The 14,511-nt window shown below is 38.7% G+C and overlaps 1 protein-coding gene and 1 pseudogene across 1 annotated transcript in view; one reads left to right on the forward strand and one right to left on the reverse strand.

Moving 5' to 3' along the window:
* Positions 1-2,090: 2,090 nt before the first annotated feature.
* ERCC6 (ERCC excision repair 6, chromatin remodeling factor) overlaps positions 2,091-14,511 on the forward strand; it is a 49,586-nt gene continuing 37,165 nt past the window's right edge. The window contains exons 1-5 of the mRNA XM_035539973.2: positions 2,091-2,363; positions 3,401-3,834; positions 6,237-6,357; positions 8,627-8,735; positions 10,643-11,369. Coding sequence (XP_035395866.1) covers positions 2,112-2,363; positions 3,401-3,834; positions 6,237-6,357; positions 8,627-8,735; positions 10,643-11,369 — 1,643 coding nt within the window. The 5' untranslated portion in view covers positions 2,091-2,111. The remainder of the gene's footprint in view (positions 2,364-3,400; positions 3,835-6,236; positions 6,358-8,626; positions 8,736-10,642; positions 11,370-14,511) is intronic.
* LOC118247861 (uncharacterized) lies at positions 5,694-5,844 on the reverse strand (annotated as a pseudogene).

Genomic DNA, 14,511 nt, shown 5'->3' on the forward strand with positions numbered 1-14,511 from the left:
CCATATATCCCCTCACTTACAGAGCATAATAGTGTTCTTGATGAGCAAGCTCTACCAGGGATGTTTGGAGTCCTAGTCAGGACAACAGCATAACTGTTTTGTTCTGCAAGTACCTGCCTCAAAGCCATAGTATTTAATGTTGGATTATAGCCTCCCGCTTCTGGACTTAATACTAACAACATCAGCAATCCGTTAATATATAACAAAATCTTTACTCATTTTCCTCTCAAGCTTGAGAAAGAAGCAGCTCTTCATTTGAAAACTCCTCTCCTGGCAAATAATACAACGCTCTTATTTTATTATTCCACAACAACTTGTCTTTCCCCCCTCATTAATCAGTTTCTGGAGAACTGAGCCTACCCCTCCATAATGCAGTTTAGTTTTGACAACAGTTTGATGTTGCTCTGTCCTTAAATGCCCCCCAGTTGCTGCCTTTCTCACTCTGCTGGAAGACTTTGCACTCCACATTTTCAGTTGTTTCAGCAATTACAAAACATCATTCCTTGTATTTAGAACACGGCAACAAAGGTTAAAAATAAGCCTCCTCATTCAAGTCTTTAAATGCTAAGTAAATGATTTTTGCAGTAGTAGCATATTTCAGAGCAAAAGAAACAAAGGAGTATTTAAATTAAGCACTTTTTTTTTTTTTTTTTTTTTTTTTTCCTGCTGACCTTTCAGGTCTTGGCCTTATAGACCTTAAACAACCAGTTCTGTGTTTCCTTGAGAATTCCAGAGATTGGGAACAGGATGGAATAAGGGAATAGATGGATGGGAAAGGAACATCTTCAGTCAAGGTCTTGTAATCTTTGTTCAGGATAAAGCCAGGCCAACAACAACTTTGAAAGTTATTCATTCAAGCTTGACACCAGTGACTACTAAAGGAAATGGTTTAATTTCACAGAGAGCGGGCACGTGGAAAACTCAGTAGGATGTAATATTTTTTTATGCAGCTGTCAGTGCTGGTGATTTATGAGAAAAAGTAACAGAACTCCTACTCTTGGAGCTAATGTGTAGGGACTCTGTGGGTGTGTTAGATATGCGACAAATTTGTCAAAAATGTTTCAAGGACATTTGAAATGCTTGAATCACTCGGCACTTCATTTATCAACATTTTTTTACCACAGCAGTGGTAAAACGCAGCTTCATCAACACGCTGTAGAAACATGGTTGAGAAAATGTCAGACAACAATTGCCTATTGTTGAGCCTATTGTTGCCTATTGTTGAGACTAGGACTTTCCCAGTACAAGAGACATCATGGAGCCACTAAAGAGTGTCCAGTGAAGGGCCGTGAAGGAGATGGCTGAAGGACTGGAGTATCTCCTGTGAGGAAAGGCTGAGAGCTGGGACTGCTTAGCCGCGAGTAGAGAAGGCTCAAGGGTGACCTTATCAATGTGTACACCCTAAAGAAAGGGTGCAATGAAGACAAAACCCAAAGTCTAATGAATATCTTCTCTCCCTGTACATCCTATGTCCTTAAGCATTCATGATTAAACATTATGTCATCATGCACAAACATGACTTTTGCTACTCCTCTAAACTACTGTAACATTTCTACAACACAATCTTGACAATCTTCTACACGCAGGGTGACCAATTGGTAAAAACCAGGATTTGTTTGGATCAAAGGTGCACTATAAATGCATTTCCAGTAGCAGACAAGCTTTCTTCCCCTGTTGGTGTGTAGCATTTTGTTGAAGTTAAGTGTGGGAAGGATAAGGCATTGTGACTTACTTTTACCCACACCTGAAAAATTTACAAAAGAATATTTCTTTAAACATCTGCATCATTTCAAGTCACTGCAAAGAGACGACAGTAAGTACACACAGAGCAGGGCAACTAACGGGCAGCCGAAGAAAGAAATTCTGTGTTTGATCTGAATGGCAAATTGTTCCCTGAAGCTGAGTTTAGCTCTTAACTGCTTCAGTATGTATTTACCAAAAAAATAAATATCCAAATCTACTACGTATTTGTCCTTTCTCAGTTGGCCCAAGGCTGAGAGGAAAATAAGTATATAAATAAATGAGTAAATCGGTCCTGCCGGCCAAAAGAGGAGGAGCTGGGTGCAGGTCCCTCATGGCACTGCGGTGGGGAGTCTGAAGGAAGGGGAAGAATGGACAGAAAGCCCAATGAGCCCCCCAGAAGGTTTTTATTTTCTGCTTTTGTCACTGTCAGAGGATCAGGGAGAAAACGGAAGGGCACGAGGAAGACAACGGACATCTTCCCCCTACTATGGCCTTGTACACCCACAGCTCCCTGCCGGGGCAGGCCCGGCAGCGCGGCGCAGGCGCGGCCGGCTGAGGAAGTGACGGCAGAACGGCGGCAGTGGGCGGCTGGCGGTGGCGGAGCGGCGGCAGCGGGGGAGGTGAGCGCTGCGCCCGGGGGTAGGGGGGAGCCCGGCGGGGGTGGCGGGGCCGGGCCGTTGCGTTTCCCCGGGGCCGGCAGGAAGAAGCGGGGGGAGGCCGCGGAAGGCCGCCTGCATGGGTAAGGTCTGCGCGTAGTTGAGCGCACCCTGCGCCCACCCGGAGCTGAGCACAAATGCGTCCTGGCGCAGGCTGGAGGGCTCCGAGCGGCGGCAGCGCCGGGTGCCCCGGTCCCTGTGCCGAGGTGTGCCATCGCCTGTGGGGGCTGCTGCTGCTCCGGGCTGGGTCCTCGGGCTGCAGCCTGCGGCGGCTGTCAGCGGTGCTGGGCTGGCAAGTGCCCTGGTCGGATGTTTAGGTACTTCTGTCTTCCCTTGACTGCGTTTCCTTGCGTTGCAGCACTGGAGGTTTCTCTCTTCTCCAGTTGCTTTCTTTGGCTTCTCCCTCGTAGTTTCTTATCTTGTCAAAAGGTAAGAAGCTGTGCCCCAGAGATGGACGTGGGTTTCTGGCTGTATTCTTACCATCAGCAAACAGAGAAACACAACTGCTTTTCCATTTGGGTTTGACACATCTCCACGTCTTCCTCCAAGAGTCAACTTGACTGTTTTGCCATTCCATCCCACTGAAAACTTATGTCAGGCTGTTTCACATACTCAGTAAATGTCAGTGGGGTTGTTGCTGTTTGCATCTTGGTTGGTTGGTGTTTTTTTAAACTAGACTCTTATCCTGTTTTGAACGCTTGTATTTTTGTTTTTGGGGTATGTTACGTTGCACGTGTTTTGTTGTAGTCTTCTGGAGCGTGACCGTTCAGGCAAGACTCGGTTCATTCTCTGATAATGAAGTAGTAGTTGCAGGCAATCTTCTTAATACAAGCATTTTCCAGGACTATTCCATGTTGTACTCTTCTTTAACAAGTTTAAGAATTTCTCGTAAAGAAATATGCGTATTGTTTTGCTTCTATTTGGTTGTAACCTTTGTGAGAAAGTGTGCAAATATTCTTATGACAATGTGGTTCTTATCATTCTTTGTTGCCTTTGAACAGAGGATGCCAACAGAAAACAACCACCTAGCAGACAATATTCAAGAACAAGACACTGGTACTACTGTAAGCAATAATCGCCTCCATAATGCTGAAGAATCAGGAACTGAACAAGAAAATGGCGTGTGCGACAGTGACCTGGGTAATAGTTCTGGAATTCACAACTCTCCCAGCCAGCCATCCACTTCTATGGCGGTTCCTTTGGAGGTGCCCAGAAGAGGACAACCCCTGTTACATATCAACAGGCAGCAGATTCAGTCCGTTTCTTATAGCGCACAGGCTGCTGAACTCAAAGGTTTAGGAGTTGATGTCTATGACCAGGATGTATTGGAGCAAGGAGTTCTTCAGCAAGTAGATAATGCAATTAATGAAGCTAACAAAGCAACAAAAATAGCTGATGCTGAGAAGGAGTATCAGTCGGTGCTGGATGATTTAAGGTAAGTTTTGTGTCCTTAATGTTCTTTTCTGTTACTGGCAATCAAATGAGGCCCAGTGTCTCATGTTTTAAAAAATTGGAACATAAAAAGGTGTTTTCAAAGCACTAGATAGAGCACATGTACTTTTCTGAATCATCCACCTTTTGGAAAAAAAAAAAACACATCAGAACAATGAAGCATAGCTCTTATTTGACTTGTTCAGTCATGCATCAGGGCAGTAGAGACATAAGACACAGAGCGCATCTCCTTTTTCTGCTTTGTTGCCTACCTTGCCAAGATACGTGTCTGTTTCCTGGCCAGTGGAGAGCTGCATTATACTCTGTTATTCAAAGTTATATTCAGAAAAGTACCACTTCTTCAATCCTGCATGCTTCATGTGGTTACCCGCTTCTGGTCGCTTTCTGTAACTTGTTACAGTTATTTTCCGTAGCTTGGATGAATTGGTAACATCAGTGTACTGCATCTAAGACAACCTTATCACAAATGTTTGCACAAAGTACTTAAGGACACCTTCAAATAATCAAATGCTTAACTAGGAGCCACAAGTCTAATAAGATTATCCAGTTACTGAAAGAGGGATGTACAGCACTGTTACTTGGTATTGTCTTGATTTTCTTTTAAAAGTGTCTTATAATTTTTTCTTACCCCTCTATTTTCAAATTCCATGTACAGTCTTAAAATTAGATTTACATGAGGATGCAAATGGTTTGCACAGACCTGCAGAACCACTGCTGCAGAAGAGTGCAAGTCTAAAAGTTGATTTTGAGAAAAAAAGCAGAGATATAGCTGACTTATTGAATAGAGGGACCAACAGAAGTGAAAATGTGAGTAGAGCATGATAGAGTTGATCAGAGTCCTCTAACACTGAGCGGTTTTTTTTGAGTAGTTGGTATGGAGTTCATAGTAGAAGCAAAATTTGTGTGAATGTTATTTCATAATGTAAGTAGATGAAGGAGAAGAAAAAAAGTGGTTGAAGTTAGAGTTAAATCCCACAGTTCTGTTAAATAAAGCTTTGTGGAAGAGGGTAGTAGCAGTAAGTGGTAAGAGACCTTTGGGCCAAGGAAGCAAAGGCCAATAGGTCGGACACCATCTGCAAAAGGATGCTGTACCTAAAAGCAAAAAAAAAAAAAAAAAAGAGGACGGAGAAGGGGAATGGTATGGTTCAGTAGTGTTGAAGGGGAATGGAAGGCTGAAGGTGTGCAGACAGCATTGATAGCTGGCAGAACGCATCTCCTAGGACATCAGTGGTAGAGTCCAGATTAGAGTTGAAGAGAGGTAAGTGATCTAACAATTCAGGAAGCTATATAGTGCATTTCTTTGCATACAAGGGGAATTACGGCTGCTTTACAGGTGTTGTTAAGTTTTCTGTGATGTTTTTCATAATGCTTTGAGATGCTTAATTGTATATCTTTATTAAATATTCTGCTGTTTCAATCGACAAGCACAGGTTTATTGCTTCTGACAGTGGGGCGGTACCTCATTCTTGCAAACAAATGCAGCAGCAGTAACAGATTATACTAGATTTTAGTATGTGGTTCAACCGGAATTTCCTATTGTATGGAGAGATATGGAAAATGGTTGTGCGTAAATAAAAAAAAAAAAAAAAAAAAAAAGTTTAATGTACATGTGCTGTTAATTCTTTGAGCTAGTTTGTCTTCCTGAAACTGTATAGGTAAAACAAATGGGCTTCCTATATAACAACGTGGAACTATTAAAACAGGTTTCCAAAATGAAAACATATTATTTCTCATTTAGATTATTTTATGGTATCATAGAATCATGTAGGTTGGAGAAGACCTTCATGGTCATCAAGTTCAATCATCCACCTGACCTACTGAGTCCCATTACTAAACCATGTCTTTCAGTGCTACATCCACAGTATCAGGACAATGCATGGAGTGGAGGGAGCAAGCTCCAGATCCAACTACTGAGTTCAAAAATTCATTTAATATTAAGTCCTCTCGTCGAGAACTTATCTAAGAGCAGATACTACACTTGATCTTAACTGATCCTGCGCCACTTCCGTCCCTGGCACTTGTCCCTGCAACCTGTGTTTTATTGCATTGTATTTTGTTTATCTTTAATGATGAAATCAACCACTGTCACTTCCTTGCGAGCATTATCATATTGTAACTTTTGAATACTAAATATTGCAGTGGTTTGTTCTTTCTTTTGAAATTCTAGTATAAGCAAAACTTTGTTTATGAATATTTAATGAAGTTTTTTAAGTGTTCAGTATTTCTAGTGATGTTTAACTATAAGATGCTTATTTAGAAACCTACCTTTAGTCTTTTTTAAATCTTCCCTTGAACATTCTGGAATTTCTGAACTGTCTGAATTGCAAATGTTCTATTTTTCCTTAGTAGAGCTGAACAATACATTGCAATCTTTTTGTTTTTCAGATCATGCACATCATCTCTGAAACAAATAAATAAAATTATTGAGCAACTTTCACCTCAAGCTGCCAACAACAAAGATATAAACAGAAAACTAGATTCTGTGAAACGGCAAAAATATAATAAGGTGATTAGATTATATTCATTTCCTGCTGACAATACTTACCTTTGACTTAAGTTTTGGCTTATGTGATATACTTCCTTTTTAATGATAGATGATCAGAGTCAATCAAAAATTGCTGCTCCTTCCCTTTGTACGTGGTTTAATTTTCTACCAAAAAATGTAAATAACTAAAGATGTGAAAGAGAGAGAGTTCTTTGGGGGGGGGCAGGGTGGGAGTGATTGTAAATTTCAGACCAAGCTGTAAAGCTGATGTTCCAGGGCTTGCTTGGATTTCTGATTTGCATTAATTTTAATTAATCCTTCCCAGTAGTATTTAGAGAAATAGCAATGCATTGTTAGGGTGTGATGTAGCTGATCTAAGTCTCTGCTCCTGTGGTCTTCGTCCCCCATCTTCCTTTCCCTAAGTCCTCTCTCACTGTCTGTATCTTTCCTGTACCAATATGTGTATTGGTATACGATATGTGTATCATTCCCCTCTGTGAGCTGTTCTGACTTACTGACTTGGCAGAAGCTGCTCTAGCTTTTTCCTGCCAGAATAGTAAGTCAAAGGAGCTTGTAGAGCAACCTAGCAGGCATCAGTGTAATGTAAGCAGTAAACCTATACAGCTGTGAATAGGAAGAAGACTTGAGAGAAGGAGAACTTGTCCTGGTCAGGAATATAGCTCTTAGATCTGCTCACTGTCTCATGGAAATGCACCCTAATAATTTCTCTAATGACCACCTAACTGAAAAGCTTTCAGACACTTCTTCCCACTCTCAGGCCATCTGCCACTGACTCCGTACAGTGTTTTTTTTTCTATTTTATTATTCTTTTGATCATTTCAGAAACTTGGATAATGTTGTGCTCACAACTTGTCCATTAAAGACAGTGAGGGGGGGTGGTACTGAATAGCGGTGCAGGACTAGAAATGAGTAGCTGGTAGTAGCAGAAAGAGATGCATTAAACTGCACTTAACCTCTGAAGTGTTATCAAGTAATTGTACACTATTTTCTTGTTTTCATATTACTTGAGTAATTTATGCAAGTGTTAGTTGCAGATGAAGTTCATATCTCGTTGGAAATCCATTGTTAGCCATCTCTAATGGCATTTGAACGGTAACTATCAATCCCTGTATGAAAACTAAAATGTGTAAAAGTGGTTCCAGTAACCTCATGAATCTGGTTAAATTACAGCCTGTTTGAAGGCAGGCACTGTATTTGAAGCTGGTCTCCGACAACTTCTTACATGTGGAAGTGACTTTTAGTACTTTTCCTTTTGTAGTATATTGTAGCATACAAGAATACACTTACACTTTGTGGTGTGAAAAGTACTACATGAGGGCATGGGCAGGCTAGTGAATCTTTATTCACAAAAAAAAAGTACTCTTTGTGCTGTGAACTTTTTTTTTTAACCTCAATTATGTGCCTATGTAGGTGAGGAAATATTTTGGGAGTGGAGTTACATATGTGGAAAGTTGCATTGCCTATGTCTTTGTTTTACTGTTTGGAATTTCTTGTTTATAAATGGAAGCTAGCAATACCAAGGAGTTGCAACATTACTGGTAAATACCCAGTTGAGGATATTGCAGTCAGATGAAAGGTGTAGCAGAAGAGCTAGGTATGAATCATTTTCTTAGTGTTAATGAGCTATGCTTTTTAAGACATCTGTAATGTTGAATTTTTCACTTATTTTTCAAAAGTATTTAACTTTGTGGGTTTTGCTGTTAAATTAGATGTGATCATTCATGAATTAACTGTATAGAAATGTATATTGACTGATGGATTTACATTTTCCGTTTCTAAGCAAGCATTCTAAAACTTCTGGGATGATAAATAAATCTTACTGAATCTTACAGCTGATTTTAGTGGCTGATTACCCAGTAATCCAGTCTTGCAAATCATGAACAAATTCTTTGATATTCTTTGCATATCTTGCAAGTGCAATTAATGGGCTTCCTTTGCTATCAACATAGTTATAAAGTGACTTTGAAAGATGGACATAAAAATGCGTAATGAACATGTGAAATCTGTGTGTTAAATAATCTGATCATACTGCATGTGTGTTTTAAGGTAAGTTACACACAAAATTGTTTGTGTTCTATGAGTCAATGCCCTACAGACACGTGGTGACAATTTTTTGCACTTCTTTTTTTAAAATTGAGTACTTTGAACATTTGAATATGACTTTCTGTTGGAAAATACTGCAAATATTCTAACTTAAGTATTGTTTAAAAGGATAGCAGGTCTATGAATCAGACTAAAAATTAAATGATGTATCTAATTCTCATTCAAGGAGCAGCAGCTAAAGAAGATCAACGCAAAACAAAAACGTCTCCAAGCAATTCTTGGTGGAACAGAGATTCTTGATAAAATAAATGAGATTGAATTTGAGGATGATGAAGGTATGGGAGAAAGCTGGAAGTCCTCTTTTACTTTGGTGTAATGCCTTTTGTTGTTTGAAGGTAACTTGCAAGATCCTTGCCAATAAGGAAATAAATTTCAGTGGTTTGTTTTCAAAGAGAGACTTAAGAACACTTATTCTCTGCACCTGCAGAATTGCAGATCTTGGCATATTCATGTGGGGAATTTTAAAAAATGGATGTTAATCCATGTTCAGCTCAGTAGGGATGGCTGATGCACATTAGAGTATTGGGCTTAATAAATTGGAAATCTTAACATTTTTTTCACAGCTAATTTGATAAAGATGACTAACATCACGATTGAATTACATTTTATATGCTGTGTGCTATCAATCAGCATTAACAAAATTGTTTTTTCTTATTGTTGGGAAATAGCATTAGAAATGGAGGGAGGAAGTGTTTCATTTTTTTCAGGCTGCATTACATTTAGGAATAAAATAAAAGAAAGAACTTCTTCCAGAACAATATATTTGTTCTCTCAGTGTTTCTTATGCAAACAATTTTCACTGTTTACTTTCTCACCGCCCTCTGCAAACTGAGCTTGGATTTTGTAACTCCAGCTTGGCTGTATCTTGCCCACCACCGTTACCTGCAGTATTCTACAGGGCAAGTTTGGACCCATACAGTGTTGTTGCCCTGTTCATTTACCCCCCTTCAGCTATCCTGTTGCAGAGGTGTAACACCTGTCTGCTGTGTGTCCACCGCAGATGTGGATTCCAGATCTCACAGAGCTCTTTTTTTCTCTACTGGCTCAACAAAATTTACTGGGTGTGAAAACCTCCGTAAAGTTTTCTTAGCAGAAAATGATCTTAAGCCTTTTTTCTTGTAGCAGGCTCATGCAGTAAGACTCTGGCACCCAGTGTGATGAAATGTAGTTAGAAAGTGAATGGAGTCCGTGACAGAAGAAATGGGGTTCAGCAGTTCCAGGGATTCAAGAAACTGAGGGGCTGGAAAGGAAGGGGTTTCATGCCTGATGCATTATTGTTACTCAGTAAACATGCTTTGGTGATAAATATAGTGTTTTTAATGGGACAGTAGCATGCCGTGCTGATGATTCTGGTATAGCTACTCTGAAATTTTAGACCTTTAACACATGTCAGGCTGGAATTTCCCTTCAGCTTCTTGAATTCAAGAGATTTCATTCCTCTATAACCATATGCTTTAGATACCGGTTATAACTTTAGTTAACTGTGTTAATAAGTATAGTAACTGTGTATGCAGTTTAACTGAAGCGTTCTTTTATGGCAATGCAATGTGCAGCCAATGTGACTTTTAAAGTCGTAATCCTAATGTTAGCATATTAGTATTGTAGAGTAGGAAGATAGTGTGTTGTTGGTTGGCTTGTTTGTTTGTTTTGAAGCATGTGGGAAGACAATCTTTTATGTGTACCTTAACATTTGTGTCTGTGTCCTGGTATGGTTAATGGAAATGTCAAATTTCAAGCTTATAAGTAGGACCGAAAAGTCAGTAATAAAAACAGAAATGGACAGCGTTGCTCCGTATGCAGTCTGTGGTTTCTTGCAGTGAACATGATATGTTGAATTGAAAGCATAGGGACACATTAGAGTTCATGTGGCGTTGAGGGTTATTCATTTATGGTTGGTTTTGCTGCTGCTGGGGTAGTTCCAATGGTATTAGCATTTTGATAGTGGCTGTAATGATTCCTATAAGAATTTTTAGAAGTCGTTTGAAGTTTAAAAAAAAAAAGTCCTTTGGCTTTCTGTTTTATTGCTTTCTGGCTTTTTTGAACTTCTTACATTGTATGTTAGCTTGGAGTTGTGTATAAAAACGGAATGGATTTAAAGTTTGAAAAAAAAAAGTTGTTCTTGTGTTTGAGTTATTCAGGACATGTGAAAGGTATGATGGATGTTCTGATTTTTTTGTTCCAGAACCTGGTCCATCGTCTCTTGGCAGTATGCTTATGCCCGTACAGGAAACGGAGTGGGAGGAACTTATTCGTACTGGCCAGATGACCCCTTTTGGAACTAAAATACCTCAGAAGCCAGAGAGGAAGGCACGACGATTAATGCTAAATGAAGCATCTGATTTCGAGAAGTATTTAGCAGACCAAGCTAAGTTGTCATCTGAGAGAAAGAAGTTATCCCTTCACAAAGGAGCAAAGAAGAAAGTTCAAGCCAAAAATGTTCAGTGCATAGCTCCCACGTCTACTACAAAGGAAAAAAAGGGTAAATCCCTGTCAAAAACAGATAAGCGGTTAAAAAAACACTTGAAGAAACTTCAGAAGCATGCCCTTCAGATTCAGTCAAAAGCAGGGATTCCAAAAGAAAAGAAATATCCTGAGACCAAGAAGTTGAAGCGTGAACAGGAGGACGATAGTGGAGAGTCTGAGTATGTACCTGATGAGGAGCTCTTTGATCCAGAAGAAGTCGAAGAGGAGGAAGAATGGGTACCTTCTCACGCTAATAACGATTCTGATTATGAACTCAAGAATTTGTCAAGAAAGGGAAAATATTTGGTGAAGAGAGATTCTAAAGAAGCTGAAGAGGATGCTGACTACTTTCCAAGCTCTGAGGAGGAAGAGCCTACAATAGGGAAGCGCAAAGTAAAGAGATGGAGAGATGATGGAGATGAAGACTATTATAAACAGAGACTAAGGTTAGTCCCAGACGTTTTATTAGTAACGTTAACAAATGATATTGCACATGTGAAAGGCAGTCTATAATACACAGGTAGGAATTGGAGTAAGGAAAAGGAGACGGTCAGAAGAATCATAGCCTTCCAAAAGGCAATCAGGCTTACCTCTTAATTATAACGACTTTGCTATTTAATTTTTCTGATTGTTATAGGGTCCTTCAAAAATAAGTTATTTCAGTATTCGATTTGTTTGTTATTTGCAGAGCTGTGAATGTGCCAACAACAAAGTGTATATATAAAGCAACATTTACTTGGCAGCGTTACTGTTTACTTAAGTGGTGCTTTTGTCTGCGGGTCTTTATATCTACTTTTCAAATATACATGATTTGTTCTGTTTGATAGGCAAAATTACATGCAGACTGACCTTTCAGAGGGAGACCACTTTTACAGTGTGAGAGAAATCTTTGGCTTGGTTTGGGATGAGGTGGGTTGTTTTTTTTTTTCAGCTTTAGTTAACAGCTAGTCAAGAAGAAATTCCTTGAACAAGTCATAGTTATGTACTATTTTTGTAGAATCCATTCGTTTATTAAATATGAGGCAAATATGTATAGTGTATCTGGCTAATAGGTTTTTTGAACATCAGTATAAAATGGATCTTGAACTTCTGAAAATTCATACTAGAAAGGACATCATGTGTATTATTTGATTAGCAAGTGATATTTCTTGCATAGTTTAGATAAGTAATAAAGACTGGATGTTCATATTGCTATGACTCAAATCTAAGAAGAGCTGCCCTGTTTGACAGTGATTTTTTCCTCTTTTTGCTCTTAATGAGGGTGATGTCCTTATCTAAAGAGGCAGTGGAAATAGTAGTAGTAGTTTTCTCTTGCTACAATAATCTCAGGTTGTAAACTCTGTAAGATTTATAAGGTAAGTCAGCATCTTCTATTAAATAGACTAGTATAATTAGGTGGTTAAGTGTAGCTAAAATGTCAGGAACACAAGTTACTTCTGAAAATGGCAGTTGAAACACCAGGTGCTTATCTGTAGTTTATGAAATTTATATAGCCTGGGTGTCGATGGTTTCTCTGTAGCTACAGTGTGCAGTTAAGATGTCTTCTCTACGGATAGCATAGCTGTTGAGCTCCTAACAATAAGACTGCAATGTTTCCATTTTCACTACTGCCTGGAAAACATTTTTAAGGGCCAACGAAGTGATGTGTAGTTTGTTAATTAATAGCTTAAAATTAAATTAAAATTAATTTTATTAATTTTATTAATTAATTTTATTAATAAATAATTTTAATTAATTAATTAATTAATATTAAAATTAATAGCTTAAAATGCTAACTAGACATGCCAGTAAAGTTAAGGAATAGTTTTTACACATTGGGAGCCGAAAGATCAAGATCAACTAAAACAAATAAAACTATTTTAGTGTTCTCTAATTGCTGGCATGTTATCTCTTCTCTGCTGTAACTGTTGAGCTTCATATAATGAATGTCAGCCTGTTGATAGCATGCTTACTTTTAATTCGTTACTTTTTGTGAATGTCCTTCAAGTAGTTTATAGCCCTTCATAATAGCATAGATTCCAAGTTGAAAACAGCTGTCCTAGAGTGAAAGGAACAATAGATATTAGGGCTGTTGGTGCAGAGTGACTCATGTAGTGAAAAGGCATAGCATAATGCCTAGTTAACGGTTGGGAGACTTAAATTTTACTTCTGTAAAACTATAAAACCCTACAGAGTTAAATGAAGCTGTATCAGAGAAGCAGAGGTATAGATATAAATCTTTTCATGTTGTGAGAGCCTGAGCTGCTTGGAGGAAGAGGTATATTCTGATAGCAGAAGTACTTGCACAGTTTCAGAATTGTTCCTGGTAACAGAACTGTAAGTAGGAAGAGCCCAACTTGACTTTCACATCTGAGATTACTAAGGCAGATCAGGAGCTGACATGAGGCGTTAGGCTGGCAATCCCAGGATACTGCTTTTCAAAGTTAAAGCATAGTTTTATTGCTCTTGAATAGAAGATTACAACAGGAGCCTAATCTGAACAGTGTCCATAGGGTCAAAAAGAAATGTGTTTTTATTGGGTGCATTAAAAAAAAAATAATTGTATTTAATTGGTAAAATATTTACTATTTTATTGAATAAAACTATGTTCTTCACATTTGAATTAGACCAGTATTAAATCATTTTTAATTCAGTGTTTTCATCAAGAGTCATTTATTTTGATTGAAAGTTTTAATATGACTCTCAGTTTAAATTCATTCAAACACGTTTTTTAATAACGTTAAGATTGTGACAATTTATCCTTAGCAAAGTCATATCGTAGACTACATTTCTTTTGGTTACTAAAGTTACAATAAAAGCCTAAATGAATTTTAGAAATATCAATAACTGTAATTGCCACCAAAACACTACATCTCTTAAAAATTTCATAGCTACAGTTATTGTGGCTGTTAAGCTGCAGCTGTCCACATTGACGTTTTTATGCTGACACCCCCAGGTAATCTTCATTATGGGAAATGCCATGAGAAAATAAAGTGTAGTGAATTAAGAAACATATTAAGAATGCTATAGAAATTCTGTCATTTGCTTACATTTATGTCTTATTTCACATCAGTTTTACTTTTGAATGCAAATGAATGGGTGAGATTATGGTATATTTTACCCCTGAGATAGGCAAGGGAAAGTCCTTTAGGATTACTTTAGTCCTCCGAACATCTAGTCTTGTGCTTGGCGCTGAATAAAGTCCTACACTCCTAAAGATTGAAAATGAGTTTCCTTAACATTAAAACTTTTCAGGGATGGGACTTGAAGAGATTGGTCTGTGTCAAGGGGAAAATATGGTGATGTTGTTAAAGCATGATAATTAGCTAACTGCAGGACTGATCAGCTTCTCCAGAAGAGACTGACTGCTTCCAGAAGAGGAGCTGGTGCATCCGCAGGAAACAGGGCGGGCAGGAGAGCGCCCCGTTCTTTGCTTGCCTCCTAAAGGCAACTTGCAGCAGTCAGCCTAGTTGTTGCTCAAAGCAAGGCATGATCAATGGAAAGTGAAAAGGCTGGCTTTTCACTAGCTTTTCAGTGCACATACTTAGTAATTTCAATTCTCTTCCCTTGCATGGGTCTTGCCTTTGCTGCTCCAGTAATGGTAAGCAA

The sequence above is a fragment of the Cygnus atratus genome, chromosome 7 (genome assembly GCF_013377495.2).
Source record: "Cygnus atratus isolate AKBS03 ecotype Queensland, Australia chromosome 7, CAtr_DNAZoo_HiC_assembly, whole genome shotgun sequence".
Classification (NCBI taxonomy): domain Eukaryota; kingdom Metazoa; phylum Chordata; class Aves; order Anseriformes; family Anatidae; genus Cygnus; species Cygnus atratus.